We start from the raw sequence: 25,855 nt of genomic DNA on the forward strand, positions 1-25,855 counted from the left end.
TATTTTAAAGATAGGTTTTTTTTTTTTTTTTGAAGAAAATAGTTAGAGGTAGAATATTGAAATCTAGTTCACCCGTAACCGGGTGTGATTTAATTTCGACCAATTTGAAATCTTATGATTTCATTCTACGGTATACATCCGGTCAAAGTTATTATATATTCTCAAATTTGTGTGTAGAATATATATAATCCACATCAAGTAAATGATAACATTTTATTTAGAATATTTAAAATTTTTCTTTTAGATTAAACTATGCCATATGTAAATACTTTATTATGTTTGCTCTATATACTGACTTAATAATAAAAAAAAATTTAAGTTAATAAATTAGGATAATTATTTGGCAAAAAAAGAAAATTGTAGCATGCAATAAAATAAATGTGAACTTTAATAAAACGAATGCAACTTACCTACCTACCTACCTAGCTAAGACGTTACCAACTAATTTAGCGAGCGGCATGACTTTAAATATAGGAAAACACTAATACCGCCTCAACGTGACCGTTCTTTTTGACCATTTGGTAAAAAAAAATTTTTTTTTATTTAGTGATTAAGAAAATATTTTTAAGTATATTGATATATTTTTTTATTTTTTAAAAATATTTATATGTATTAAAAAAATATGAAATGAAAAAAAAAAAAAACGGCAGAGTAGCATTGCCACTATTTTATATATATATATATATATATATATATATATATATATATATAGTCCATCATGCGTGCTTTGGATTATATTTCAGGAATGTTTTCTTTTTTTCCTAGGATGTCAGTTCCGTCGTTTAAGCATATGGAATTAATTAAATGCTAATTAATTATAAGCTACGTACGGTATAAGAAATATTTTAAAGAAACGCCTCCTTTATTTATTATTTCAAGACCCAAGCCTAACATATAGTCATAAATATGGCTGCATAATAAATTAAACAGAGACTCACCGTCTTGATACCTTTTCAATGATACTCTACTATCGAAAATCTGTACAGATAAATGGACAAGAAATATGAAAAATTCTTGATCTCCTGACAGCAAACATGGAAGGCCTTAAAGAGGTACATACGTCCACAAGGTAAAGTGAGTCAGTGAGTCAGGTCATATTAATGACGCCACTCTCCAAACTTTACGCCGCATTAATGATGCCGCCCCTAAAACCACGCAGCATTAAAGGATTCTAACTAAACGAACAGTTGAAGGGACATGGATTTTCCAAATCAGGTACGAGTTGTCTCCATCTAAAAATCTAATATAAAAGTCGACCTTCATGTATAAATAACTATCTCTAATTCTTAAAAACTCATGCATAAACTATTAAGGAGATATATTAATTTTAACATCGGAGACTCTCCAACCTCCGTCAAGACCCCACACTCATTGTGCTTTCTTAAGTGTGCAAGTGAAGGATTCAAGAATCGAGTTGGTAGAATCCGACCTAAAGACATACGAAATACGAATAGAACATGGGATTTTTATTTTTTTAACTAATTATAATTCGAGTTTCAAGAAAGTCTAAGCTACGCTAATTGATGTTATTTGGTAAGTCGTGTAATTAAGATCATGTTTCAACTTTAATAACTTGCGGTAGTGATAATTTCTTGATTTGTTTTTTATAGAAGCCCGAGCAATGCCACTCACTATTCGTTTTCCTATCATTCTCCTAGCTAGCTGTCATCATGTAATAAAATAATATTAATTTTTTTTATATTTATTTTTATAAAATTTCTTTATAACTAAAGAACTTTTTTAACTGATTGAGATAATTTCTTATATTTTATTTGTAAATCAATCACTTGATGACAAGTCAAGAGATGAAAAGAAACTGCATGGTAGTAAAATGGATGATAAACAAGTTTTTTCTTATGAGAGTACAGCTCACTGGCTAGCTAGTTGCTTCTAAAAGCTGCTAAGTTATTTATATCCATGAAAACTGTAGCTTAATTTGCTCACCAAAGAAAGGAAAATAAAATGAAGCCTTGCGGAGAACTGTACATCCTCATGAGTGTTCACCTGATCATGACATGTGATATCCTAACTAATTAATAATAGATCATAAAACTAAAAGTACTACTTTATTATATACCTTATATATCTTAGTTGATCCTATGTACATGATATTCTTCATAATTAACTCAATGCCCCTGGTCACCTACGTCATACGTACCAGCACCTACGTACCTAGAAGAATATATATCTAAGTCCCAAGTAATGTACGTCCTCATCAACTATATATATGCCCTTTACTCGAGCATTAATCCCGAGTACTACTGAAAGTCTACATCTAATTAAATACAATAAAAAGTTTACGTATAAGTACCAGAGATTCCGCCCAATCTAGCAAAGAAAAAGAAATTAAGTACTGGGACTGCCGGCATAGAGAAACAGTGTTCATGACTAAGGTTAATGTGTTTGGCTAGTGAGGTGTGATCTCAAAAATTATGTGAATAGTAATAAAAAAATAATAATAGAATATTAAATAATATTAAATTATAATTAAAAATAATAATAAATTAATAATTAATATTCTCTAAGAATACTCTACTATCCAAACTAACTCTAAGTTATAGTACTGACTAAATGATGAGGAAGATGATGACCCTTCACTCTTTTTATTTTGTTATATTTTAGGTAAAAAGGTGGGAACGTATAATTGGAGGAATATAGGGTATAATAGCATCCTACCAGTTGGAAATTTGGCAAAATGAGTCTAGATAATTAATGAAAAGCCATATACGTTAACAGTGGTGTCGTCTGTGAAATTTTTATAGATTTTATGTGTCTTTCGTATGTCTGCGACAACCCGTTCTCAAACAACTCGGAGACAAGAAAAAGTAACGTCAATAAACATGAAAGCAAGGCTCTCCGTGATGGAACAACTGGTAGAAAAACTGTCTGCCGAAGTGGAGACCCTATAAAAAGAGAACGAAACACTCAAAGTAGCCACCAACGGGCCAGAGAATGAAACAGAACTAAGTAACAAGGAGCATGTAGAGTCTAGAAATGCAGAAAGGGAGGTGATGCGGAGGAAGAAAGAAAAAGCATGCAGGATGAGCTATGTAACCTCAAAGGAATATACGAAGAAATGGCAAGAAAGATGGGCACATCGTCATAAATAGACAAACTACTCACTAGTACGGGCCTACCCTAAAGCGAGGAGGTGATGGTTGTGCCCTTACCACCAAAATTATGAGTTCCCCTCATGGACATGTACGTTGGGGACAAAAACCCCCTTGAACACTTAGAAACCTTCAAAGCTGACATAACTTTGCACGGCTTCCTAGGAGAAGTGGCTTGCAAAGCTTTCCCATTAACCTTGAAGGGGCTGGGGAGAGTATGGTTTGGGTCTTTGGCACCCGGGTCCATAGATAGCTTTGGGGAGCTAGCCTACCTATTCCTTATTTAATCTATGATGAGCAAGAGAAAAAGACGTCCCACGGCGTACCTCCTCACCATCAAGCAGGGGGAAAATGAAACTCTAAAGACATACCTAAACAGGTTCAACAAAGAATGCATGACTACAAACAACCAGATAAGATAACTTTGGTAGGACTTTTAAGAGGTGTGTGGCCTCGATCCTAGTTCATGGCAAAATTGGTAAGGAGAACTCCCGCCATGCTATGAGAAGTCATGGATCAAACCAACAACTTTATTAACACCGAGGACACACCTTAGGCCTTGACCGAGCCGAAAAGGAAAGAACCGGAACAGGCAAAAAAGAAGGAAAGGGCACCAACCAAAGGCAATGCTTATGAGAAGCAGGAGAAAGGACCACGCGACAATAGGAGAGAAAAAAACCCCTACGAGAGGCCTGGGGTTTTGATTTGACCGGCCAATGCTCACCATCCAAAAAGATGATTGTCAACCCTCCCAAAAAGACAACTACAAGAGCACTAGCCACCGCTATTACACTTACCATCAGTCTAACACTCATAATACTAAAATTTACCTTTCTTTGAAAGATGAAATAGAGTAGGGTGGGCGGACGAGACAGCGATACCCTCCTGCGCAAAGGTTAGAGTAAGAGTGGGGAGGAGATCACAGGAGAGAAGTGCGGTGAGAGTCGAAAGGCCAAGGCCAACGAGGGAAGGGAGCCCGAGGTAAAGGGTAGCTGCGTAGGGACCCCAGCACGATTGCCCCCACTCACCACATTAGGAAAGGTCGTTGAACGAGCACCACAACAGAAGATTGCACCGAATGGAGAATGGGCATTACGCCGGAGAGACTCCCTCCTAGGTGTCTTCCCTATCCCTTCCACTGGCAAGCTAAGGGAACATCTACGTACCTAAGGCACAGTCGTCTGCATCAGTGCAGTCCAATCAGTGAAATGCATGTTGGCCAAAGGAGGCAAATATCGTCAAAGGCTGCCCTCATCCAATAAGGCCTCTGAAAAAATAGCGTTCGGATGGGCTTTCACCCAAGCACGAACGACCTCGATCCGACTCACTTCCTCGAGAGTCGCCGAGGGTTTGAAGCTCTTGTCATTGCCCATGACCCCCCCCCCCCCCCCCCCCAGATGGCACGAACGAGGCAATCACACTAGTTGGCTTGCCTGATCGGGAACTCCCACGATCCCACCCCACCCCTTACCAAAGAAGGAGAAAAAGCGTCGACTCTACCCTTTCACCATGTTATATTGTGGCTCTAAACGAGTCAACGCTTAGATGAAACTGAAAGCATGTGTTGTCACTCTACTTTAAAAGGTTGTGTATAAGGAGGAACTCACGTTCGGTGAGATCAGGATATTCGAAACCTGCCTCCTCCAGTGCTTGCTGCCAGATGATGTAACACGATACCAAAATCCTCCACGCATTTAGGTGGAGTTGGGCAGGTGCCAAGCGCAAGTAGTCCAACACATCACAAATTGGAAGGCAGAAAGGCAGCCTAAGGCCGTTGGAGAATATGCTAAGGTACACAGCCACCTTCAACGCATACCCTTCGGAGTTCACAGCGCCTTCATTGAGCGACGGCACCTCAAACTCTACGATGTCAGGCACCTTATAGGTTGTTCTCGGCGACTCCAACTCACTAGGAGTCACCATCGATGGCCACGAGAACCCGTTGAATCTTTGTGACTCAATGCGAACATCAGGAGGATTTAGGTCCCCGGGAGCATGCAGAGAATCAAAAGGCTTGGCAGGCTCAAGGTTTTTAGGGGCAAGACATGAGTTTTTTGGAGCCATGTGAATGTAAAGACGGAATAAGGCGATGATTAGCATCCTGAAGTTGTGGGAATGCACATGTCCCATGAAGCTGGCAAGATGTGCACGAATCCCACGCATGTACTGTATGATGTGGCGTGAAGAGAAAGAGCCGCCTAACACCATTAATGCTAAGGGAACCAAAATGAAGCATTTAAAAGCAAAACCCAACCGTCAGAAAACATGCCAATAAAGTCGAGACAGGAATCGTCGCCTAACATCGTCAAATGACAAAATACCATACAGGCATAATCTAAAGCCCAGAACTTGACACGTAGAGAAGCCGAGAGAGTAATATCTGCCCACTTCTAGGGAAGATGATCTTAACTGCAGCGACTGCAAGAAAATATATAGCATGAAAACGAAGGCCAGTATCTGTAAGGGGGTTTTCCCTCCTATCAGCCCGACCAAACCCAGCCAAGCCCAATGACTCTCTTCTAAAAGGAGTCAGTGGGCCTCTGTAGAGTACTCGCCCCATGAGTAAAACTCACCCACAAAGCAAATCACGCTTGGTAAAGCGAATGGTAAGGGCAGAGGGGACTCGTGTAACACCCCGCTCCTTCTTTCTGACGTAAGGAAATTCGACTACGAGTCTCATTATGAGTGTTGAATTCCAATTGCATGTTTTTAAATATATTATATGATTTCTAAAGTAAGCCCAATGTTTTAAAGCTCTTGAATATTTTAAAAGTCTTGGAAATATTTATATGGGATATTTCCAGTGTTATTTGACTAAACTTGATTTTAAGTAAGACAATTATAATATTTTTGAAGAGCTCCAAAAATATTATAATTGTAGAAAATCATTTTATTAAAATGATTTCAGTTATTTAAAATATTATGAGATTTAAATTATGTTAAAAATTCTAATTAATAAAATGATTTTATTCTCTTAAAGATATTAAATAAGACTTCATCATTTTATTAATGATGAAGGAATATTATTTTATAAACTAAAATTTAGTTTAAATAATATTCTATCTTAATTCCTCTCAGTGTTTTTAAGTTAAATCAGTATTTAATCTCTTACTGTTAAAATGTTTTGAAGATCCCAAGATGAAGGGTCTGGATTAAATATTCAAGCTCTCTTTTTTTTCTCCCTCACTTTTCCCTTTCCTCTCTCTCTCCTCCCTCTCCCTTCAGCTTATGCTACACGCCCCTCTCCCTCAACCAAATCTCCTTCAGCCCAGCCCGACACTGTTGTGCGCCTCCTAGTCTCACCGCTACCACTGGTGACTCCCTCTTACGCCGGCGACCAAGCCAACCACTACCAACCTTACCCATGAGCAACTCCTTCTCTCCTCTTGCGGTAACCCAACCAAAATGAGTGAAACCCATTTCTTTCCCTGTGTGCCGCCGTACGCAGCTATCCAGGCCACCGCACCTCCACCACCTCACACCGGAAACCACCTCTCACAAACCCAGCCACCACGAACCTCCATCTCCCTCTCCGTCGCACACATGCACACTACCTATAGATGGGTTTCACACTACCCATATCTGGCATTAAAGAATTCTGATTAAGCGAACACTTGAAGGGAGATGGGTTCCTCGAAGTCAGGTATGAGCTATCCCCATCCAGAAACATAGTATAAAAGTCGACCCCAGGTACAAAGAACCTTATCTGATTCTTAAAAACCACAAATTATTAAGGAGATATACTGACTTTAACAACGAAGACTCACCGTCCTCTACTAAGGCCGCCCACTCTTATGTATTTTCTTAAGTATATAGGTGAAATAAATGTATAGGTGAAAGACCTAAGAAACTAGTTGCTGAAATGTGGTCGAAAAGCGTACAAAATATGACGTGAACATGGGGTTTTCATTTTTTAACCAATTATGATCATATTTCAACCTCAATAACTTGCGGTGATAATTTCTTGATACGTTTTTTTTTTATTTATTTATAGAAGCACGAGCAATGCTGCTCACTGTTCATTTTAATATCCTTCTCCTAGCTGTCATGCAATTAAACACACATCCTTCTCACGTCAGTTTGTCTGTGAAGTTACTTTTATGAAATTTTTTTTATAACTAAAACACTTCTTTTAAATGATCGGAGATAATTTCTTTTATTTTATTTGTAAATCAATTATTTGATGCAAAGTCAAGAGATGTTGAAAAATTGGTAGTAAAATGGATGATGGACAAGTTTTTTCTTCTGAGAATATAGCTCACTAGCTAGCTAGTTGCTTCTAAAAGCAGCTAAGTTATTTATATCCATGAAAACTGTAGCTTAATTTGCTCCCCAAAGAGAGGAAAATAAAATGAAGCCTTGCGGAGAACTTTACATCTTCAGTGTTCACCTGATCATGACATGTGATATCCTAACTAATAATAGATCATAAAACTAAAAGTACTAACTTTATTATATACCTTATATATCTTAATTAGTTGATGATCCGATGTACATGATATTCTTCATTACCTCAATGCCCTTGGTCACCTACGTTATACGTACCAACACCTACGTCGTACCTAGAAGAATATATATTATATCTAAGTTCCCAAGTAATATTGTACGTCCTCATCAAGTACTATATATATATATATATATATATATATATATATATATGCCCTTTACTCAAGCAATCCCGACTACTACTGCAAGTCTACGTCTACTTAAATACAATGAAAAGTGTACGTACCAGAGATTCCGCCCAATCTAGCAGCGAAAAAGAAATTAAAGTACTGGGACTGCCGGCATGGAGAAACAGTGTTCAGGACTAAGTTCTAGTGCTGACGAAGAGGAGGAGAGGATTATCCATCACCTTTTTTATTTTGTTCTATTTTAGGTAAAAAGGTGAAAATGGATAATTGGGAGGAATATAGGGTATAATAGCATAGCCTACCAGTGGAAATTTGGCAAAATGAGTTTAGATAATGAAAAGTCACGTACGCTCTCTAAGTCATATTTGACGCATTGGTTAGACCCGCCCTAATCTCACTACGAAATTCATTAAATTCTTACTCAGTCAGGTACTAGTGCTAATAGTATATTAGGCGAATTTATATTCGAATTTGAATCTAGGATGTGTAATATATGCCAAACTAATTTGATATAAAATCTGATAAACTAGCTTACATATTAGAATGAATAGTTTCTATGAAGAAACAAATTCTAAATACTTTATTACAAATATAATAATGGATGGATTTTAATTTATTCCATGAAACACTATCGACAAAAATCTGAAATATATGTTAACTTATATCTTAACAATTTTATTTCTACATGTATATAGCAATTTATTGAGATCTTATTTTTATATATAATTATGTTTTTCATGAAATTAATATTAATATTTGTCTATTTTCATTTTATATAAATAAACGTGTCAGACGTTACATGCAAATGTTAATTTTGGCCCCAAAATAAAATTTCTTGTTCCGCCACTTTTCCAAAGAGTAGTACTGGTTTGGAATGCCAATGATCTCTTTTCACTCTAGTTTGTTATTACTACTTCTAATTTTATTAGGGATTGACATGAGTCATGTGATTTATTCATCACACCATTTGAAACTATCCAACGTGATCGATACATATATAAGAGATGTGATGTGTTTTTTTATTAACCTTTAATTTAGACAATATATATCATAACATTTTGATATATGTGTGTGTTTGTAAAAGCATTTCTTCGGTTTTTTTTTGTTTAGTAAGTTTTCTAAATATGGGAATCAGAACCCCATACTTGTAATTATGAATAAGCTTCCTACTCATAATTCTTCCTACTCATATTAGGACGTATGACTTGATCTTCTGAAAAATAAATGTAAAAAGTACACTAACCATTCTATGAACTACCGAATTTCCTCCATCGGTTTGAATTTCATGATCAGCATGCATTCCAAAAGCAAATTAATGAGCAATCAATAATATTAAGGAATAATGCATATAGGAATGTTTTTTTTTTTTCTTTCTCTACAAATTAAGAAAACCAGTGCTCTATTTATTCACTAGTACATGTACGTGACGATTAGTACTTTTGACGTGCCCTTCCACCACCATTGCCATTACCGGAGCCTCGTAATTAATTAAGAGCTAGGGTTCCCCAAAGATTACGTTCCAAAATCCGATGACATCTCCAAACGTACGTATGCCAGATTAATTAATGCAATGGTGGTGGAGTACCAGTGGAGATTGAGTAATTATTAGGTTATTTATTTATTTATTGATTATTGTTATTATTTTGCACTATTTATATATATATATATATATTGATATAGCATAATTTATAATTTTTTTTTTTTTTGTAAATATAACATTTATTATTCTTAGGAATATAATGGACCAGGACAATTAAAGGTAGCTAGGCATATATTTGCTCTTAAGAGCGCTGATATTGACTTAGCTAAATATTAGGGCATCTCTAAATTTTGCCTAAATATCGATGAAATGATCTATATTGAAGTAGTCAAAACTTCTTAAGTCCATCTTTGATCTGTAACAAATCTAAAGCCTTCTCCAAGTTTGGTGTGATACTGTTTATAACCAAAACACATTGAGAAATGCTAAACTTCCCGAATTTAGGATACAAAAAGTGTCTCGAATGAGGTTTTTTCTTTTTTTTTTAAGAAAATATTTTTTAATGATGTTGTGAATTTTTTTATTTTTTTAAAAATATTTATGATAATTAAAAAAATATATGAAAAAAAAATTAAAAAAAAAAAAAAAAAAAAAAAAAAGAAAATATGCTGTTCGGAAAGTAAATTCGGGATTTTTTTTTTGGAAGTGTAATACTACTCAAACACATTTTATTCTAAAATTTGTTTCACAATCGCAAAAACCTTTTCTTTCGTTTTTCAGTTCCGACGCCCCCCTTTCATTTCCTCTTCCTTTCTCCCTCGTTGAGCCCCATTTCCAATTTGCATAACCCATTTTCTCCATTCCCTTCTCTTTCTCTCACTTTCTCTCTTCTCTCTCCGGACACTCTCCCTCCTCTTCTCTCTGTTTTTTCTTTTTTCTTTCAATTTTGTTTCTTTTTTTTTTTTCAATTTTTTTCTCTCCCGGCTGAGGATCACTCGGTAGGGACAATCTTCAACCATTGCAAGAGGAAATCAAAAAATAAAAAATAAAAATAAAATAAAAGCAACTACGGAAGCTGGATTTTGGCTGGTCAATTTTTGCCCTAGACTAGTCTCCAAGTCTCTCTTCCCTCAATTTCTATTGTGCTTCAGAAGAGTACATTTCTGTGACCATTCTTCTATTTTCAATTTCTGTGGAAGTGTTTGTTTGCTTGATTTTCGAAATTGGTCTAAATATATGGTGGTTGGGAAAGCATACATATTGTTTTGGAGGTTGCTCTGTGTTTTGGGGTTTGCTCGATTTCTATGTCCTTGTTCAGAACCTCTCTCTCGGCTGGACTGTGTTTTGTTTGCTTGGCTTTTTAGAATTTGTTTTGTATTGTTAAGAACCTCTGTGGATTATTTTGTTTTGTGATTGTTCAGAATTTGTTTTAGATGTGAGGGTAGAAAAAAGGTTGGTGTAATGTTTTTGATGCTTTAAAAATTATAGATATGCCTGTTGGGTAAAAGAAAAGTTGGTAAAATGTGTTTGTTTATACAAAATTTATATATATAATTGTTGGGTATGATTGATAAAAACATAAAAATGTGTTTGTTAAATAATTAGATTGAGAAAAAAATAGTTGAGAAAAAATAATTTAAATAAAATTAAATTATTAATTAACATATAATTAGTATAATTGTAGAATATGAAAAAAAATTTAAAATTATATTATTATTAAAATATATAATATTATTAATATATAGATTAATATCTTTAATGACTTTAGCTTTAGATAAAATCTCTAACTTCAGTCAAATTTTAACTTTAGTTTTAATTAGACCATTACCAATACTCAAGTATATATAGCCTTAAGGCTGTTCTTTGTCTCTTCAGTGAGTCTTCACCCACAGATCTCTGTGGCCAGAGTCGGCCTGCGGCATGGCTACGTTTACTTTCAGTACTTTTTGGAATTGGGTTGCCTGTAAGAGTAATTAATGCCATTAAATTTCTTGCAGGAGGCAACTCTGCATGCACTGCTGTACGTAGCTGTAAGGAAAGGAGAATAGCCTTGAAAATTAACGTATCTACGTACCACTGTTAATTTGAGGTAGTACCGCTGAGGTTTTGAAACTTTATAAGCAACTGATCCATGAAAGGAATTGCAAAAAAAATTACAATATTCTTGTGAAAGATATACTAATAGATCATTCGTCTGATGCTCTTCTATTTTCAGCTTACAATTCATAAAATTTTGAGATATTCTTAGTATCTAAACAAATTCTTAATGTTCTTAGTATCCAAACAAATTCTTAATGTTCTTCCATTCAAGAGTGGTATAGTCAATACCCTCTTGGGTAGCCTATGCCATCGTGACGGTGATGGAGGTGGATCAATGATAAACGCACCTCTTTTTCACTATGTATAACTTAATTGAAACAGTGGTATTATGCTCGATCTGGGTGAGAAATGCGCATGCGAGTGAAAGATGGGTAAATTTCCATTCATACAATAAAATTGCCCTAATAGATTGACTACCATCCAACCACTTTTTTAATGAAAATGTACTCGGCTATCAACTTATAAATGTAGCCACCAAGTTGAAGTGGTTGAATACCTGGACCAGTTCAGAAAGTGATCATATCCTTATATATTTTCCGGCCCACAAAAAGAGCTAGGCAATAAAGAGGGAAAGAAACAAAAAAACAAAAAGACATAAAGACATAAAGAATAGGATCCTCTATACTTTTCAAGTAATTTATCAGCTATATTTCTTTTAAAAAAAAAAGCTATTTGCACTCGGGAAGGGTATCTCTCACGTACACGTTAACCACGTGTAAAAATAAAAATAAAATGGTGAGTTTTGTTCAAATTCAACAACCTTTCATCTTCTTCTTTGCATCTTCTTGACATTTTCTTCTCACGGAACACAGCACTTCGGCTTCGGAAGCAAACTACCCCACAGAAGAAGACGAAGACGAAACACGAAGACAGGTTCTTTGTGGATACTAGTTCTCATCTTCTTCATCTTCACTATTTTCTAACCAAGCCGTACCCCATTGGAAGTGTTTCTTTAACCAATGATTGGTAGGAATCAAGTATCTATTCATGATGGCTGCCATGGATATGAACTGAAAACCAGACAGAGTACGAAAAGCAAAGAATATTCAAACAGGTGGAGAAGAAACATGAAGAAGAAGAATACCGTATTCTTTTCTCCACTGTTCAAAATATGGAAAGATAGTAGAAGTGTAATCGTGGGCAACAATTTGATCATCATGATTTGGGACTTTTATCACTTGGATATATGAAAGTGTTGAAAGAATGAAAGAACAAGGCAAAGTCTGATGGTAGAAATATTGTTGGAATGAAGTCTAAAGTGAGTAGATCTAGGGCTTTCATCACCTAGGTATAAGAAAGTAGACTTTTTCGTAAACCCCAACAGCTTTTATCTGAGATAGGTTTAATTTGCTTCAGACTGATTTGGGTGCTGGCTGGGATGGGGTTTTCTTCTTCTTCTTCTTCTTCTTCTTCTTCTTTAATTTATTATTTTTAATTTTAATTTATTTATTTAAATAATATCGACTAATGTGGCATTAACCACATCAGCCGATTCCACAACAGGTACCCAACACCAGGTACCTGTAGCAGAATTGTTCTTTTAATAACTTTTCTTGATCAATATTTGTCACTTTCAAACTCAAATAGTTATCATCTTAATATTTATTACAACTAACATATTAAATTTGAAGTTTAAAATAATATATATTTACATTCTTGACATTATATTTGAGAACAGCGATTAAGATTTAAGGTAACATAATTGATAGAGTTACTACTTATATACAACTTTAAGATAATCAGTGTTTAAAAATTAATTTTTTTTTTCCTGTCTTTTTGAACTGTTGAATGTCAAATCATATGTTTGAGTTAAAGTGAACAAATTATTATCTTAATGTTAACTGTCTTAAAATTGGTGTATGAGTTGTAACTGTATTTACTCTTTAAGATAATGAGAAGATTATTTTGAAACATGGCTTTGTTTATCAATCTTTCTAACTTGCTCTTGTGAAACCAATGTGGAAAATATTGAAAAATATAATCATTTAATAACAATTTGACATTCTAAACAAGTACTAAATACTATGGCTCACTTCACATTCTATTTTTCTTCTTGTATGTATTTTTTTTCATATTTGTCGACCCCTTCTCTTTTTCTTCTTCTTCTTCTTCTTCTTTTTATTTTTTTTAAATTTGTAGTATCACCAATCCATTTTCTTATGGGCTTTGGTTCGTATGTTATATGCTCTAGCTAGAATAGTGAAAAGGCACAAAATAAAATGTCATTTTCGTGTTGAATTGGACCTTAGCCCAACTCCATTAATGGGCCTCATGTCTTCGGGCTTCCTCCCCCTCTTTTATTTTTGTTTCGCCGTAAGTGTCACGGCCGATCCCATTCAAGACCCCAAAAGACAAGTCGGGTCAAAGACGACCTGCTAGTTTCCCGTTGGGGAGGAAGCAACGGAGGAAAGAAACAGATATCCACGTGGCAAATAACGATTGGCTTGAACAACATAGAGCGTGTTCTCATTGGACAGTTTTGGCAAGAACACGTTGCAAAGCGTAGGTTCCGCCTTTTGGGTCAGCCCAGTTCTCTCAGAGGGACTCCAAAAAAACTCTCACCAGGTGCCAGAGTGCCGAACCACACACAGAGATCCGACTCTTCCCTCGATCTCTACAGTTCCCTATGGCGCATCGAAGGACAAAGCTCTTGTTCCTCCTTTGCGCTCTGTGCTACGCTGTCGCCGCCATTGCAGGGTTGGACGTCATCTCTCTCTCTCTCTCTCTCTCTCTCTCAAATGCTAGTGTGATGAATTGTATTGTTGCGATGCTTAAATTTTCGTTGGTTTTCCGGCCAGGAAGAGCTACTATGATATACTGCAAGTGCAGCGTGGTGCCTCGGACGACCAGATCAAGAGGGCGTATAGAAAGCTCGCGTTGAAGTACCATCCCGACAAGAACCAGGGAAATGAGGAGGCTAATAAGCGATTCGCCGAAATTAACAACGGTATTTACTAAAAACAAAGCTTTTATTAAAATCTTTAATCAATCCTAGTTGTTTTCTTTGATTCCTTACGTAGTAGGTGCTGATAATTAGTCTCTTCACTATGATTATTATTTATTGATAGCATACGAAGTGTTGTCGGATAACGAGAAGAGGAATATATACGATAAGTATGGGGAAGAGGGGCTGAAACAACATGCAGCTAGTGGGGGAGGCAGAGGTGGCGGTGGAATGAACATCCAAGATATTTTTAGCCAGTGAGTCTTTCTTTTTAAGTACATTTTTCTTTTTGAAATTTTGAATGCTCGGTAATAAAGTTGAATTTTTTTGGAAGTGGAGGTTTGGAAAACTTGGATTGAATCTCTGTTGAAGTTGTGAAAAGGATCAGTGTTTGTCTTTTTGGTGGGTTTTTTTTTTTTTTTTTTTTTTGGTGTAGTGTATATACATGCTAAAAGCATAAAACTAATTTATTGGTATTTCAATGGTTATCGTCGGCTGGCATTTGAGAAAATTAAAAATGAAAGGATGGCCCTCAAAGTTTGATCTGCTATAGCATTACTTGATCTATTAGGTTCATCAGGGTGAGTTTACGATATCTGTTATTTTACGTGGACCATTGTTGTCATTAACTTCACTTGGAAAGCTATTATTGTAGGTGTAAGAAAGTTTATTTTTGTGGTGCGATTATCTATTGGAGTATAGTGAACAATCAAAATTGATTTGGCAGATTGATTTCCTTTGTCATTGTAGAGGCATTCCATATATCCTGTGTAGCATGCGTCAACCATGCGCTTGTCTCTTTATTACTGACGTGAGATTGTCTTCTAGGTTTTTTGGTGGGGGCCAAGCGGAGGATGAAGAAGAAAAAGTTGTTAAAGGTGATGATGTGATTGTTGACTTGGATGCAAGTTTGGAAGATTTATATATGGGAGGATCATTGAAGGTAATCTTGTGTTCGATATGTAATTTAGAGCATGTATGTCCTCAAGCAAAAGAAATCTTTTGTGACATTGGCTATATAGCCAGACTTGGCTGAAAGGACTAACTAAGCAAGCGCATACCAGTCCTGAGAAATACTTTATGGGAATCATTAAACTACTAACCAGTATTCATGACCTTCCCATTTAAGAATTTTAAAATGGAAATCACTGAACTGCATTTGCCCCAAGAATCAAGTACTACATTTTTTTATGTGCTGTTGTTTGGTTTCTGTCCTTTTTATAGGGCATGTTTGGACACTTGGAGTATTTCAGAATTTTGTGAATAGTAGTGAAACGGTTTGAGTGAAGATGTTTTATTGGGTTTTGGGAAATGAGAGAGAAAAAGTTGAATAAAAATATTATTCAGTTAAAAATTTGTTTGAATTTAATTATTTAATATTATTTTTGTTTTGAAGTTTGTAAAAGGTGTATTGATTTTTGTGTTTTGTTTTGAAGTTTATAAAATTTGTATTAATTTTTGTGTTTGGATAATGATTAGATGAAAAAGTTGAAAATTTGATTTGAAAAGTGTTTTATGTTTGAATGATGTTTGGGAATAAAATTATGTGAACTTTTGAGAAATTCTCGTAGTGTCCAAACATGCCCTTAATCTCATTTCACATCTTCTTGTGGTTGGGGGGTAATAGCCTTTTACAAATCAACTTTAATTTCATTTTTTGAGCTGGGCCAGTGGTTCTCCTTGTGTCCTGACTTGATTTGTAGAAATGGTTAAAACAAACAATTATTTACAAATGGTTAAGCGGTGCTTTCTTCTTTTAAATGATCTTTTATGTGCGATTTTTCAGGTTTGGAGGGAGAAAAACATTTTAAAGCCAGCCCCAGGCAAGAGACGCTGTAACTGTAGAAATGAGGTATATCACAAGCAAATTGGTCCAGGGATGTTCCAACAGATGACTGAGCAGGTATATAATGGCTCTAACAATTCTTCAAAGAAAGTTACCGATCAAAAAAAAACAATTCTTCAAAGAAAGTCTTTTGAAGTGTTTCCCCTGTTTCCCATTGTTTTCCTTTATATCTAGTTTGCAGACAGCATTAGTGATATTTTTTTTTTTTTTTTATTCTGGCTACGGTTGATGCCTTTGTTTAGCTTCAAATTATGTTCTTGTACACTGCAGTGGCATAATCACTTGTGATTGTTTTGTCTCCATCTCTTGGTTGACCACTATCCCTTGGATGCTCTTTCCTTCATTATTTCTTTTTTTTTTTTGCATTGTCAGGTCTGTGAACAGTGCCCAAATGTCAAATATGTACGCGAGGGATATTTTGTCACCGTTGACATTGAGAAAGGGATGCAGGATGGGCAAGTATGCTTTTAGATTTTTCAATTTTAAGCTTTGTTATGGCTTATTTAGTTAAGATCATAACTTTACAATCTTTAGTTTGTACTTCTCTTGCATATCATCAGCAATGATATTCATGTTAATAATACGCCAAGACAAGAAAGAAAGAAAAGAACAACACGATTGATCTCTTCCCCCCACCCCCCCCCCCCCCCCCCTTTTTTTCTCTTCTAAAATCACAGTTGTGTTAAAACTAATCTGGAAGCACAGAACAGCTGTATAAGCTTACTCTTAATTAATCATTTTTGTGGATAAGATAATTGTTGTGAATATGATATTTGTTGATTGCAGAATAACAATTTACATGCTTTTCTCAGGAGGTTGTTTTCTATGAAGATGGTGAGCCTACAATAGATGGAGAAGCTGGAGATTTAAGGGTTAGCTCTTTAACAATGGTTTATGGATTGGTATTATGCATCTACTGTCTACTGACAATATGTACCAATTTTTGGGCAGTTTCGCATCCGCACAGCCCCCCATGGTCGCTTCAGAAGAGAAGGCAATGACTTGCACACAACTGTCACCATAACACTGGTAACTATTACTGAATTTAAGTTCTGTGCATATCAATAGCTGGCTTTGCATTGGATTTTCTTAGTGTAAATTAACATCTTCAGTTTAAAGTGTTAAGACCATCTACATCTATTATTGTATTGCATGGCATACCTGAGACCTCGCAAACTTCCAGTCCAAAATGAACTGTTAGGTCTTTTGTGGAGACTATAAACGAGAGTTAGGATCATAATTTGAATTCTTGAAATAGAGAGAACAAAGAAAGTAGGGGGGGGGAGATGCATATTAGGTTTACTGAGCCTAAAGAAACCTGATTCGGGTTTTTGATAAATTTCTGCTGAGTATAATAGTTGTAATTTAGTTTGAGCAAACATCAGACTTGGGCATTCTCATTTCACAATTTCTTTTACTCAATTTTATCCTCTTAAAATGCCAAGTCCTTATAATCATGTGAGGCTGATTTTCTTAACCTTTTTCCAGGTTCAAGCTCTAGTTGGTTTTGAGAAGAGCATCAAACATCTCGATGACCATTTGGTTGACATCAGTACAAAGGTAAGGAAGATCATATCATCTAGCTTCATTTTATATAACTAAGATCAGTAGCTGAGTGGGTGGAAGAAAATCCTATTAGCAACTTGCCTGACATGAGTGCCTTAACTGCTCAGGGAATTACTAAGCCCAAGGAAGTGAGAAAGTTAAAAGGGGAGGGGATGCCGTTGCATTTTAGCACAAAGAAAGGTGATCTTTACGTAACATTTGAGGTTTTATTCCCAACATCTCTAAAAGAGGACCAGAAGACGAAGATCAAAGAAGTTCTTGGTTAGGATATAGGATATAGGTGAAATCTTTACCCATTGTAACATGATGATGATACACTATTGTTTTAGTATGTTTCTAAGATGTTTTTGCTGTAATCATTGAAGCCATTTGGCATACCAGTTTTCCCTCGTTAGCGGCATAGTTTCTCATTGTTTTAAGGGGAACTATAATAGGAATGGAAAGGTACTAAATTTACCGATGGATCGAGCATTGATCTCTTTGCATTCTGCTTATGGAAGTGCTGACTTTGAAGATAATTTTGATAAGAAAAAACTTCAATTTCAAAATTTTATCAAAGAACAAGCAAGTCCCTTTCATACATGATACATACTATGGTCACAAAAGCCCACCTTCCAAATATCTACGCCAGTTGCTTAGGAGTAGGCTAATTTATGGCTCGTTTGGATGATGAGATAAGACGGTTTTAGATGGGTTGAATAAAATATTGTTATAATATTATTTTTTTAATATTATTATTATTTTGGGATTGAAAAAAGTTAAATTGTTTATTATATATTGTATGAAAATTTAGAAAAATTGTAATGATGACATGAGATGGGTTGAAGATGTTTTTGTATAGAAAACGGGACCTTAATTCGCCCATAACCAATAGAGTTTGGACGTGTCATAAGATACTAGCCTTCTCTGTTTAGAAAGATGGTGGGAAAATCGAGACTAGAGTTCATAATATAATTGAGTTTTAAGGGCAAAAACTGAGGAAAGCCTGCATGCACAATTGCACATAAGCATCAGCTTATTCTCATCAAAATTAACTGTCAGGAACAATATTGTTCGGGGTGTTCTTCAGTTGTTTTACTCGACAAAATCAGCACTTTGGTATCTCAAAACACATCAAAAGCAGTTCCAGAAACAGCGTAAGAAATGGCTGATTATTTCATCATCCACATCTCTGTCTCATGTCTCAACAGCTAGTGCATGGGATGCGAGGAAACGCGCTCTACGCCGTATGGCTTGTGTTCATCACGCAACGACCCGCATAGGTGCCCCTGACAGTGCTACCCGCCGAGTAGGTCTGGTGCTCGTAGTTTTCAGGCGGGGTTTTGGACTAGTGGAGGATGATGGGTTTGACGATTTTGGAGGAAGATGGTGGTCTTCCTGCGGTTGAGAACAAAGTTGGAAGGAATTTGTTTGAATGGAGGATTCATATATGGTAAGCCAAATCCCTATTTTGGGGAGAGGTGAAATTATAATTGGTCATAGTCCATTCCTACCATATCAGAAGCTTTCCTTTCTTATAATCTACATTTTGAAAGAAATACTAGCCGTTGGGCTTACAAGTTTTATTACAAATACTCTATCCCAAACATTCTGGACAAATAGTAGATCACCAAAATCTCCATTAGATCATCCGAAGTAGCAAAAATATTGAAGAAAATCTTTGTGGGTGTGGGTGATATGGTTTGTTAGATTATTTTAAGGATTTGAACCATGATCTCTGGTCGTTGTGCAGCTTGCAAATACTTGAGAAGAAGATGCCCTTCACATTGCATTTTCTCTCCCTATTTCCCTCCCAATGATCCTCAAAGATTCGCTTGCGTTCACAGAATCTATGGTGCTAGTAATGTTGGAAAGATGCTCCAGGTAATATATCTCAAATGAATCTCTATTCTCTCTTTTCTTGTAACTCTGGGCCTATACGATTGGATTTGTTACCATTTTTTCTGCTCATTGCTCTTTACTCGAATCAGCAACTGCCACCACATCTCCGAGCTCAAACGGCGGATACTTTGTATACGGAAGCAAAATGTCGTATTCAAGACCCTGTTTATGGATGTGTTGGTATCATCTCTCACTTACATCAACAAATACATATTGCAGAAAGCCAGCTAGCTAAAACCCAAGCTGAAATTGCAGTTCTCAATTCCATTGCGCGTGAAGCCCAGGTTCAGGAAATTGAAGCCGATTCCAACTTCTTCAACGATTTATTGCCGGAAGAGATCAGTGCTGCTGGCCTGAGGTCCTATGGCTATGGCCCTCGTTCCACTCAAGCTTTTAGGTTTAATTAAGCAGAATTTGTTTCAAATGATGAATAATGGTTTGGTTTTTTTAAACCGACTTGTACATCTTTCAAATTAATATTGGTCACTGGTTCACTCAAATAAAGACTTTCCTGTTGCCAAAAGGGGAAAAAAAGGGTCTTGAATTTAAAAAAAAAAAAAAAAACAAATCTTGATTGTTTTATGGAAGATTCATATATTGTAAGCCATTTTCTATTAGTTATTGTAAGCCAAAAAATTACTGGGGTCTACTCTTACCATAAAATCTTACCATACCAGAAAGTATGAACAGATGCAAGTAGAATAAAACCACCACACAAATCCATCTAGTTTCTTCATCTGCCTCTAAAACCTTCCTCAACTTCTCCTCATCTGACTCAAAAACCTTCCTGGCTTGTTTCAGCTCCTCATTCATAGAAAGCAACTCTGTACACCAGTTAAGTTTTGGCAAGTCCTGCAGGATCAACAGATCAGATCGGCATTTGTTTACTATCAAATAAAATAACAAACTTTGCGCAAGAACATTCTGCGGTAGTCTATATCCCACGAGTATAAAGCAAGATAAGGCATCAAACGTCTCAAGACTATAAAGTTAACTAAAGCTTTTCTCGTTGAAAAAAGGACAAGAAAATTGTTTTCATGTAGGTTATTTACTTTCAATAGAAAAAGAAAATGATGCGAATTAGTGCTGTTGGCTGAGGCACAAATTGCATGAGATACATAAGAGACCAGCAGACCCAACCTGCACCTAAAAATGGCATTCCATCCAGAGGAAAGTACCTCTATGATGCATTTGTGTAGCAAAGTCAGCTTGCTAGATGGTATGCCTCAGACCAATTGTAGTCATAAAGAAATTTTTAATGTCAGTGAAGTGAAGTTGTATGGTGAAATGGTAACTAATCAAGGTACCTTGCGTATCAGATACAGGAAACCTTCAACTGATAGCTTCCCCCTCTTTGATTTAATATCTTGGGCTTTATTTACCTACAGAAAATTGAAAAGCATGATATCCCCCATCACATCTAACGTAAAAGTAAGAAGTAACAAATACCAAAGAAGTACCTACCAGGTCGGTGATACACTCCAAAACAATGTCCTCCACAAGTGCCACACTCTCTAGAAGCGGCTGATAATGGAATAATAGACATCTATATTAGTACAATAAAAAATACAACATTGCTTAAACTGGATACTCTACGTCATTACACCTTGCATTCTTTATAATCAGAGAATTCCATGTAAATAATATTGGATTCATTACACAACTTTTTTAAAAAATGCAGCAAGTAAAAATAGGAAAAGGCAGGCACCTTTTTTGTTCAATGTGGTGTAGATAACAAGGGCAGAACATTTCAGTATTCAAATCATGGACAAATGAGATGAATGTATCGCATGTAGAGCCTAATATAAAAGAGTCCATGGAGGTCTTTTCTAGTAGTTTTAGTTAGCTGTGGATCCAATGATCCATGAGACACTGCCATAAGCTGTTGCTACAGGTCTGCCGCAAAATGTGATGAATTATGCACATGTTCTTTTCAATCTCACAGCACAAACCTATGAAAATGCAAACCCATTTTCATTTGATTAGCTTATGTAACTTTTGCTATGATATTATCTTGACTCTTGCCTTCCAACTTGGTGCTTCAATTCCTAAAATCAATAGGCCGACTGGGAGTATATTAACATCTTAGTAGCAAAGATAACTGGTAGCAAATGGATGATCGGATCATTCTTTCAGAGCCAAGTTAAGTTGAAATCTCTTTCTTATTCCAAGAATTTACATACCAAAGACCGCTTAGGACATCATTGTTTGAACTGAGGTTTGAAACCAAACTCTCAGGAGGATAGATGAGGTGATTCAACCGCTAACAACAAATATAGTAAGCCATGGCAATGTACACCATCTTCACATATAAAAATTTGCATTTGTTCTTAAATCCAAGAGTGCCGTCTGAAATAAAAAAAATATATATATCAAAATAGATTGCCATAACCATATCACAATCAGCAGGTCCGTTACAGGTTCGAAGTCACCAAACAATAACGATCATTATATAATAATAACCAGATTACCTTTTTTTGGTATAGTCTAAAAACACCAACCATTATACAAACAGAAGGTGCTACTTACATTTGGGTCATCTCCAAAACCATACATCATATGCTGCACTATAAGAACCCAAAAGAAGAAGAATTAGGCATATAAAAAGAAAAAAAAAAAAAAAGGACTCTCCTATAAACCCAACAAAGCAAAAACATTTCTAGACTCTCACATTCTTTCTGAAAGAATCCTCGTTTGCGCTTAAACGAAGTTTCCGAGGGCTGCAACGACCCAGCCTTCGACTTCGAGGAGGCTCCCCCGGAACTAGTGATCATCCCAGACTCTCAATTCGGTCTGTCGCAACAATCAATGCAGTTCTACGATTGAATCCAGCACAATAAAACTATAAATTTCCATAATTTTAGCAAACATGTAAGAACTAGGAATCAAACAAGACCAAACTAGCTTAACGAAATCTTGCAAGTGAAATTTGAAACAAGTGAGACACTAACCATCAGTTTGGTTGCCGAAAAAGAGGTGGAAGAGGGAAAAAAAAAACTAGCCCACGGGTCACCATTGCGGAGAGATTGCGAGAGAGAAATTGGCGCTACAGAACAACGATACCTTCCTACTTTCAATCATAGACATCCTCTCGTCCCAACCATATCATCTACCTTGAGTGGGATTATGGGGAAAAAAAATTTAAGACAATATTGGGTGGGCCGTGCCAAGATGCGAGATTCATAAATTTATGCCCAGACAGTTGGGCTCATATGTTTTTTTCAAAAAAACAAATCAAATCATAGCTTGCTGTTTTATTCAAAAGAATCAATAGAATCTTTATTGACATAATCTAATCTGCTCATTCTCAAGATTTTAAATTGCACAAAATCAGCCACGAAATCATCACCATAATTTTAGGAATAGTTATTGATTTATAAATATTAATTCTTTCCTTATATTTGTTTATTTCCATACTTAGTATAGCCTCTTGTATCTATTTAAACAAGAACATATCATTGTATTAAGTAGGCCATTGAAATAAAATTATTTTGTTCCTTACATTCTTGACATGGTACCAGCCTAAATACAATCCTTTTTTTTTTTTTTTCCCTTTCCCGCAACCTCCATGACTTCCTCGTCATCTTCCACCTCCATGTCTTCCTCCTCAACCTCCATTGTTCCCTCTCTATATACCCTCCATCCCTCTGATTCCCCTAGTCTAATCCTTATCTCTAGTCTCCTTATAGGAGATAATTTTCCAAAATGGCAAAAAGCCATGACTCGAGCACTCAACGCCAAGAACAAACTTAGTTTTGTCGATGGCTCTCTTCCCACTCCTGATTCGAACTCTCCTGAATACAAACAATGGAACCAAACCAAGGACATGGTTCTTACCTGGATTTTAAACTCCATTAGTCCATCTCTAGCCAACTCCCTTGAATACCACACCAATCCACGAGAAGTTTGGATTGACCTTCAATCTCGTTTCAGCCACGGCAATAATGCCCGTCTCTATCACCTCAAACGTGAGCTTTCCTCTCTGCAACAAAACACCACCTCTATCCATGAGTATTACAACCATATCAAACAAATATGGGATGAATTAAGCCATCTTCAAAACAACACTGACCTCAAGGATTTGCAAAAACAAGTAGACGATGAACGCGTCTTCCAGTTTCTTCTTGGCCTAAATGATTCTTTTGCCCAACTCAGAACCCAAATCCTAGCTATGGAACCCCTCCCCCACATTACAAAAGTTTTTTCTATCTTATTTCAGGAAGAGCAGCAGCGCCTCCTGCACATCCGCCCACTGCCGACAGAATCCATGGCCTTTGCAGCAGCCAACTCCGGCACCACCCGAAGTCATCTCCGTTGCACTGAATGTGGTAAAACGGGTCACACCCGTGACCGATGCTGGAGAGTTATTGGTTACCCATCAGGCCGCGACCCACGCTCCAAGCCACGCCCATATCTGCTCGGCAAACCACCGTCTGGTTTGGCTCTAGTCGCAAATCAAGCCTCTTTCTCCTCAGACCCTTCGCCAGTACCGGGATTAACGCCGGAGCTCTACCAAAAATTGCTGGACTTGCTCACCCCGACACCCTCTTCCTCCAATTTTGTCGGTAACGTTATTTCTTCTCCCTCCTCCTTTGACGGCCAACACGACTGGGTCGTGGACAGCGGCTCTAGTGAGCACATGTGCCACGATCGCCGTCTGTTTTTTTATTTCAAATCCCCTCCCCCTTCTCTCTCAGTGAAGTTGCCGAATGGCCATACCCTCTCCATTATGGGTATCGGCTCCTGCAACTTGTCCCCAAATCTTACCCTCTCAAATGTCTATTATATCCCTGACTTTTATTTTAATCTCCTATCTGTTCCTCAGCTCACAACTAACACAAATTGCATTGTTTCTTTTTCCTCTAAAAATTTTTTGTTTCAGGACCCACAGTCGACGAGGCTGATTGGAGTGGGTGATTTTTGCAATGGACTTTATGTGTACCGGTCCAACAATGTTCTGGCTCTTTCCGTACAATCCACTGCTAATAAAGACTTATGGCATCGATGCCTAAGTCATCCTTCACGTCTTCTTATTCCTCAATTATTTAATAATTCTCATGTTATTTCAAATTGTGATGTTTGTGCTCGTTCTAAGCACACACGTTTGCCTTTTTCCTCTAGTGATAATAAAAGTTTTTTTGCTTTCAATAGAATTTTTTGTGACATTTGGGGTGGCTACCATACTTCTTCCATTTGTGGTTCTCATTATTTTCTCACTATAGTCGATGATTTTTCCCGCACCACTTGGATCTATCTTATACGTTATAAATCAGAGGCATATACAAATCTCATATATTTTTTTGCCCTTGTTCAAACTCAGTTCAATACCACGGTAAAAAAAATTCGCACTGATAATGGATAAGAATTTCTTTCGTAAAAATTTCAATCCTATCTTCACAATCACGGCATTATTCATGAACGTACCTGCGTTGAAACTCTACAACAAAATGGCGTTGCGGAGCGAAAACACAGGCACCTTCTAAATATTGCTCGTAGTCTTCGCTTCCAAGCACACTTGCCTCTAAAATTTTGGGGAGAATGTGTACTCACAGCGGCATATCTCATTAACCGTACACCGAGTCGCATTTTTCAAAATAAATCTCCTCTTGAAATTCTCTTCAACACCATTCCAAATTACAATCACCTCCGTGTGTTTGGTTGTTTATGTTATGCACAAACCCTCTGTGCTCATCGTGATAAATTCCCTCCCCGCACCTCCAAATGCATATTTCTTGGGTATCCCAGTAACCACAAAGCATACAAACTCTATAATCTCGACACACAAAAAATCTTTCTTTCTCGAGATGTTACCTTCCATGAAGACATCTTTCCTTTTCAAGATCTTCCAGATATTTCTCATCCCTCTCTCCCTATTATTCCTTTACCCGTTCCCGAACCCATCCTCTCATTACCTGTTCCTGCACCAATCCTACCAACCCCACCCCCTCTTTCTTCTATTACCACCACAAACTCTCCCTCTCCCTCTACTTCTCTTTGTCCTCGTCACACTACTTCTCGACCAACTTATCTCCAGGATTATGTTTGTCCGACTCTACATGCAGAGCCCACGGCATCATCACTCACTACATCAACCTCAGGTACTGCTCATCCTTTATCTGCTTTTCTTTCATATTCTCGTTTCTCACCTTCTCATCTTACATTTTTACATGCTCTCACCTCTTCTGTTGAACCTTCTTGTTATTCCACTGCCCTTCGTCATTCCCATTGGCGTGAAGCAATGTCTAATGAGCTCCGTGCCCTTGAAGCCAATTCTACCTAGACATTTGAACCACT

General features: G+C 36.7%; 4 protein-coding genes across 5 annotated transcripts; 3 read left to right on the plus strand and 1 right to left on the minus strand.

Annotated features, from left to right (window-relative positions):
- Window positions 1–13,835: 13,835 nt before the first annotated feature.
- LOC121260468 (dnaJ protein ERDJ3B) lies at window positions 13,836–18,140 on the plus strand. Its single transcript, XM_041162347.1, has 10 exons — window positions 13,836–14,021; window positions 14,123–14,271; window positions 14,393–14,525; window positions 15,097–15,211; window positions 16,055–16,171; window positions 16,487–16,573; window positions 16,927–16,986; window positions 17,066–17,143; window positions 17,603–17,674; window positions 17,788–18,140. Exons 1-10 carry the CDS (start codon window positions 13,951–13,953, stop codon window positions 17,944–17,946), a joined length of 1,041 nt encoding a protein of 346 aa, XP_041018281.1. The 5' UTR covers window positions 13,836–13,950; the 3' UTR covers window positions 17,947–18,140.
- Window positions 18,141–18,284: 144 nt separating this feature from the next.
- LOC121260470 (LOB domain-containing protein 24-like) lies at window positions 18,285–20,109 on the plus strand. 2 transcript variants are annotated; one of them, XM_041162350.1, is made up of 3 exons: window positions 18,285–19,112; window positions 19,413–19,543; window positions 19,651–20,109. In XM_041162350.1, exons 1-3 carry the CDS (start codon window positions 19,046–19,048, stop codon window positions 19,966–19,968), a joined length of 516 nt encoding a protein of 171 aa, XP_041018284.1. In that variant the 5' UTR covers window positions 18,285–19,045; the 3' UTR covers window positions 19,969–20,109. The 2 variants fall into 2 exon arrangements, with proteins under 2 accessions (XP_041018284.1, XP_041018285.1); XM_041162351.1 differs by lacking the exon at window positions 18,285–19,112 and having other exon boundaries at window positions 19,124–19,543.
- An 84-nt stretch (window positions 20,110–20,193) lies between these two features.
- On the minus strand, window positions 20,194–22,335 carry LOC121260471 (transcription initiation factor TFIID subunit 13-like). Its single transcript, XM_041162352.1, has 5 exons — window positions 22,233–22,335; window positions 22,091–22,128; window positions 21,026–21,085; window positions 20,869–20,943; window positions 20,194–20,413 (listed from the first exon to the last, which is right to left on the minus strand). The coding sequence occupies exons 1-5, from the start codon at window positions 22,333–22,335 to the stop codon at window positions 20,198–20,200; spliced, it is 492 nt and encodes a 163-aa protein (XP_041018286.1). The 3' UTR covers window positions 20,194–20,197.
- Window positions 22,336–23,279: 944 nt separating this feature from the next.
- LOC121260469 lies at window positions 23,280–24,519 on the plus strand. The gene is made up of 2 exons (XM_041162348.1): window positions 23,280–24,126; window positions 24,444–24,519. The coding sequence occupies exons 1-2, from the start codon at window positions 23,280–23,282 to the stop codon at window positions 24,476–24,478; spliced, it is 882 nt and encodes a 293-aa protein (XP_041018282.1). The 3' UTR covers window positions 24,479–24,519.
- Window positions 24,520–25,855: the final 1,336 nt, after the last annotated feature.

This window comes from Juglans microcarpa x Juglans regia, chromosome 4D, assembly GCF_004785595.1.
Source record: "Juglans microcarpa x Juglans regia isolate MS1-56 chromosome 4D, Jm3101_v1.0, whole genome shotgun sequence".
Lineage (NCBI taxonomy): Eukaryota > Viridiplantae > Streptophyta > Magnoliopsida > Fagales > Juglandaceae > Juglans > Juglans microcarpa x Juglans regia.

Excerpts from the sequence above, each read along its gene's own strand:
- LOC121260468 (XM_041162347.1), top strand. The coding sequence starts at position 13,951 with ATGGCGCATCGAAGGACAAAGCTCTTGTTCCTCCTTTGCGCTCTGTGC. Across the intron at positions 14,022-14,122 it reads GCTGTCGCCGCCATTGCAGG|GAAGAGCTACTATGATATAC; the intron begins GTTGGACGTCAT and ends TTTTCCGGCCAG. Across the intron at positions 16,172-16,486 it reads TCCAACAGATGACTGAGCAG|GTCTGTGAACAGTGCCCAAA; the intron begins GTATATAATGGC and ends TTGCATTGTCAG.
- LOC121260470 (XM_041162350.1), top strand. The coding sequence starts at position 19,046 with ATGGTGGTCTTCCTGCGGTTGAGAACAAAGTTGGAAGGAATTTGTTTG. Across the intron at positions 19,113-19,412 it reads GAATGGAGGATTCATATATG|CTTGCAAATACTTGAGAAGA; the intron begins GTAAGCCAAATC and ends GTCGTTGTGCAG. Across the intron at positions 19,544-19,650 it reads ATGTTGGAAAGATGCTCCAG|CAACTGCCACCACATCTCCG; the intron begins GTAATATATCTC and ends TACTCGAATCAG.
- LOC121260471 (XM_041162352.1), bottom strand. The coding sequence starts at position 22,335 with ATGATCACTAGTTCCGGGGGAGCCTCCTCGAAGTCGAAGGCTGGGTCG. Across the intron at positions 21,086-22,090 it reads GTTTTGGAGATGACCCAAAT|CCGCTTCTAGAGAGTGTGGC; the intron begins GTAAGTAGCACC and ends TTCCATTATCAG. Across the intron at positions 20,944-21,025 it reads TGGAGTGTATCACCGACCTG|GTAAATAAAGCCCAAGATAT; the intron begins GTAGGTACTTCT and ends AATTTTCTGTAG.
- LOC121260469 (XM_041162348.1), top strand. The coding sequence starts at position 23,280 with ATGACTCGAGCACTCAACGCCAAGAACAAACTTAGTTTTGTCGATGGC. Across the intron at positions 24,127-24,443 it reads CTCTTCCTCCAATTTTGTCG|GACCCACAGTCGACGAGGCT; the intron begins GTAACGTTATTT and ends TTTTTGTTTCAG.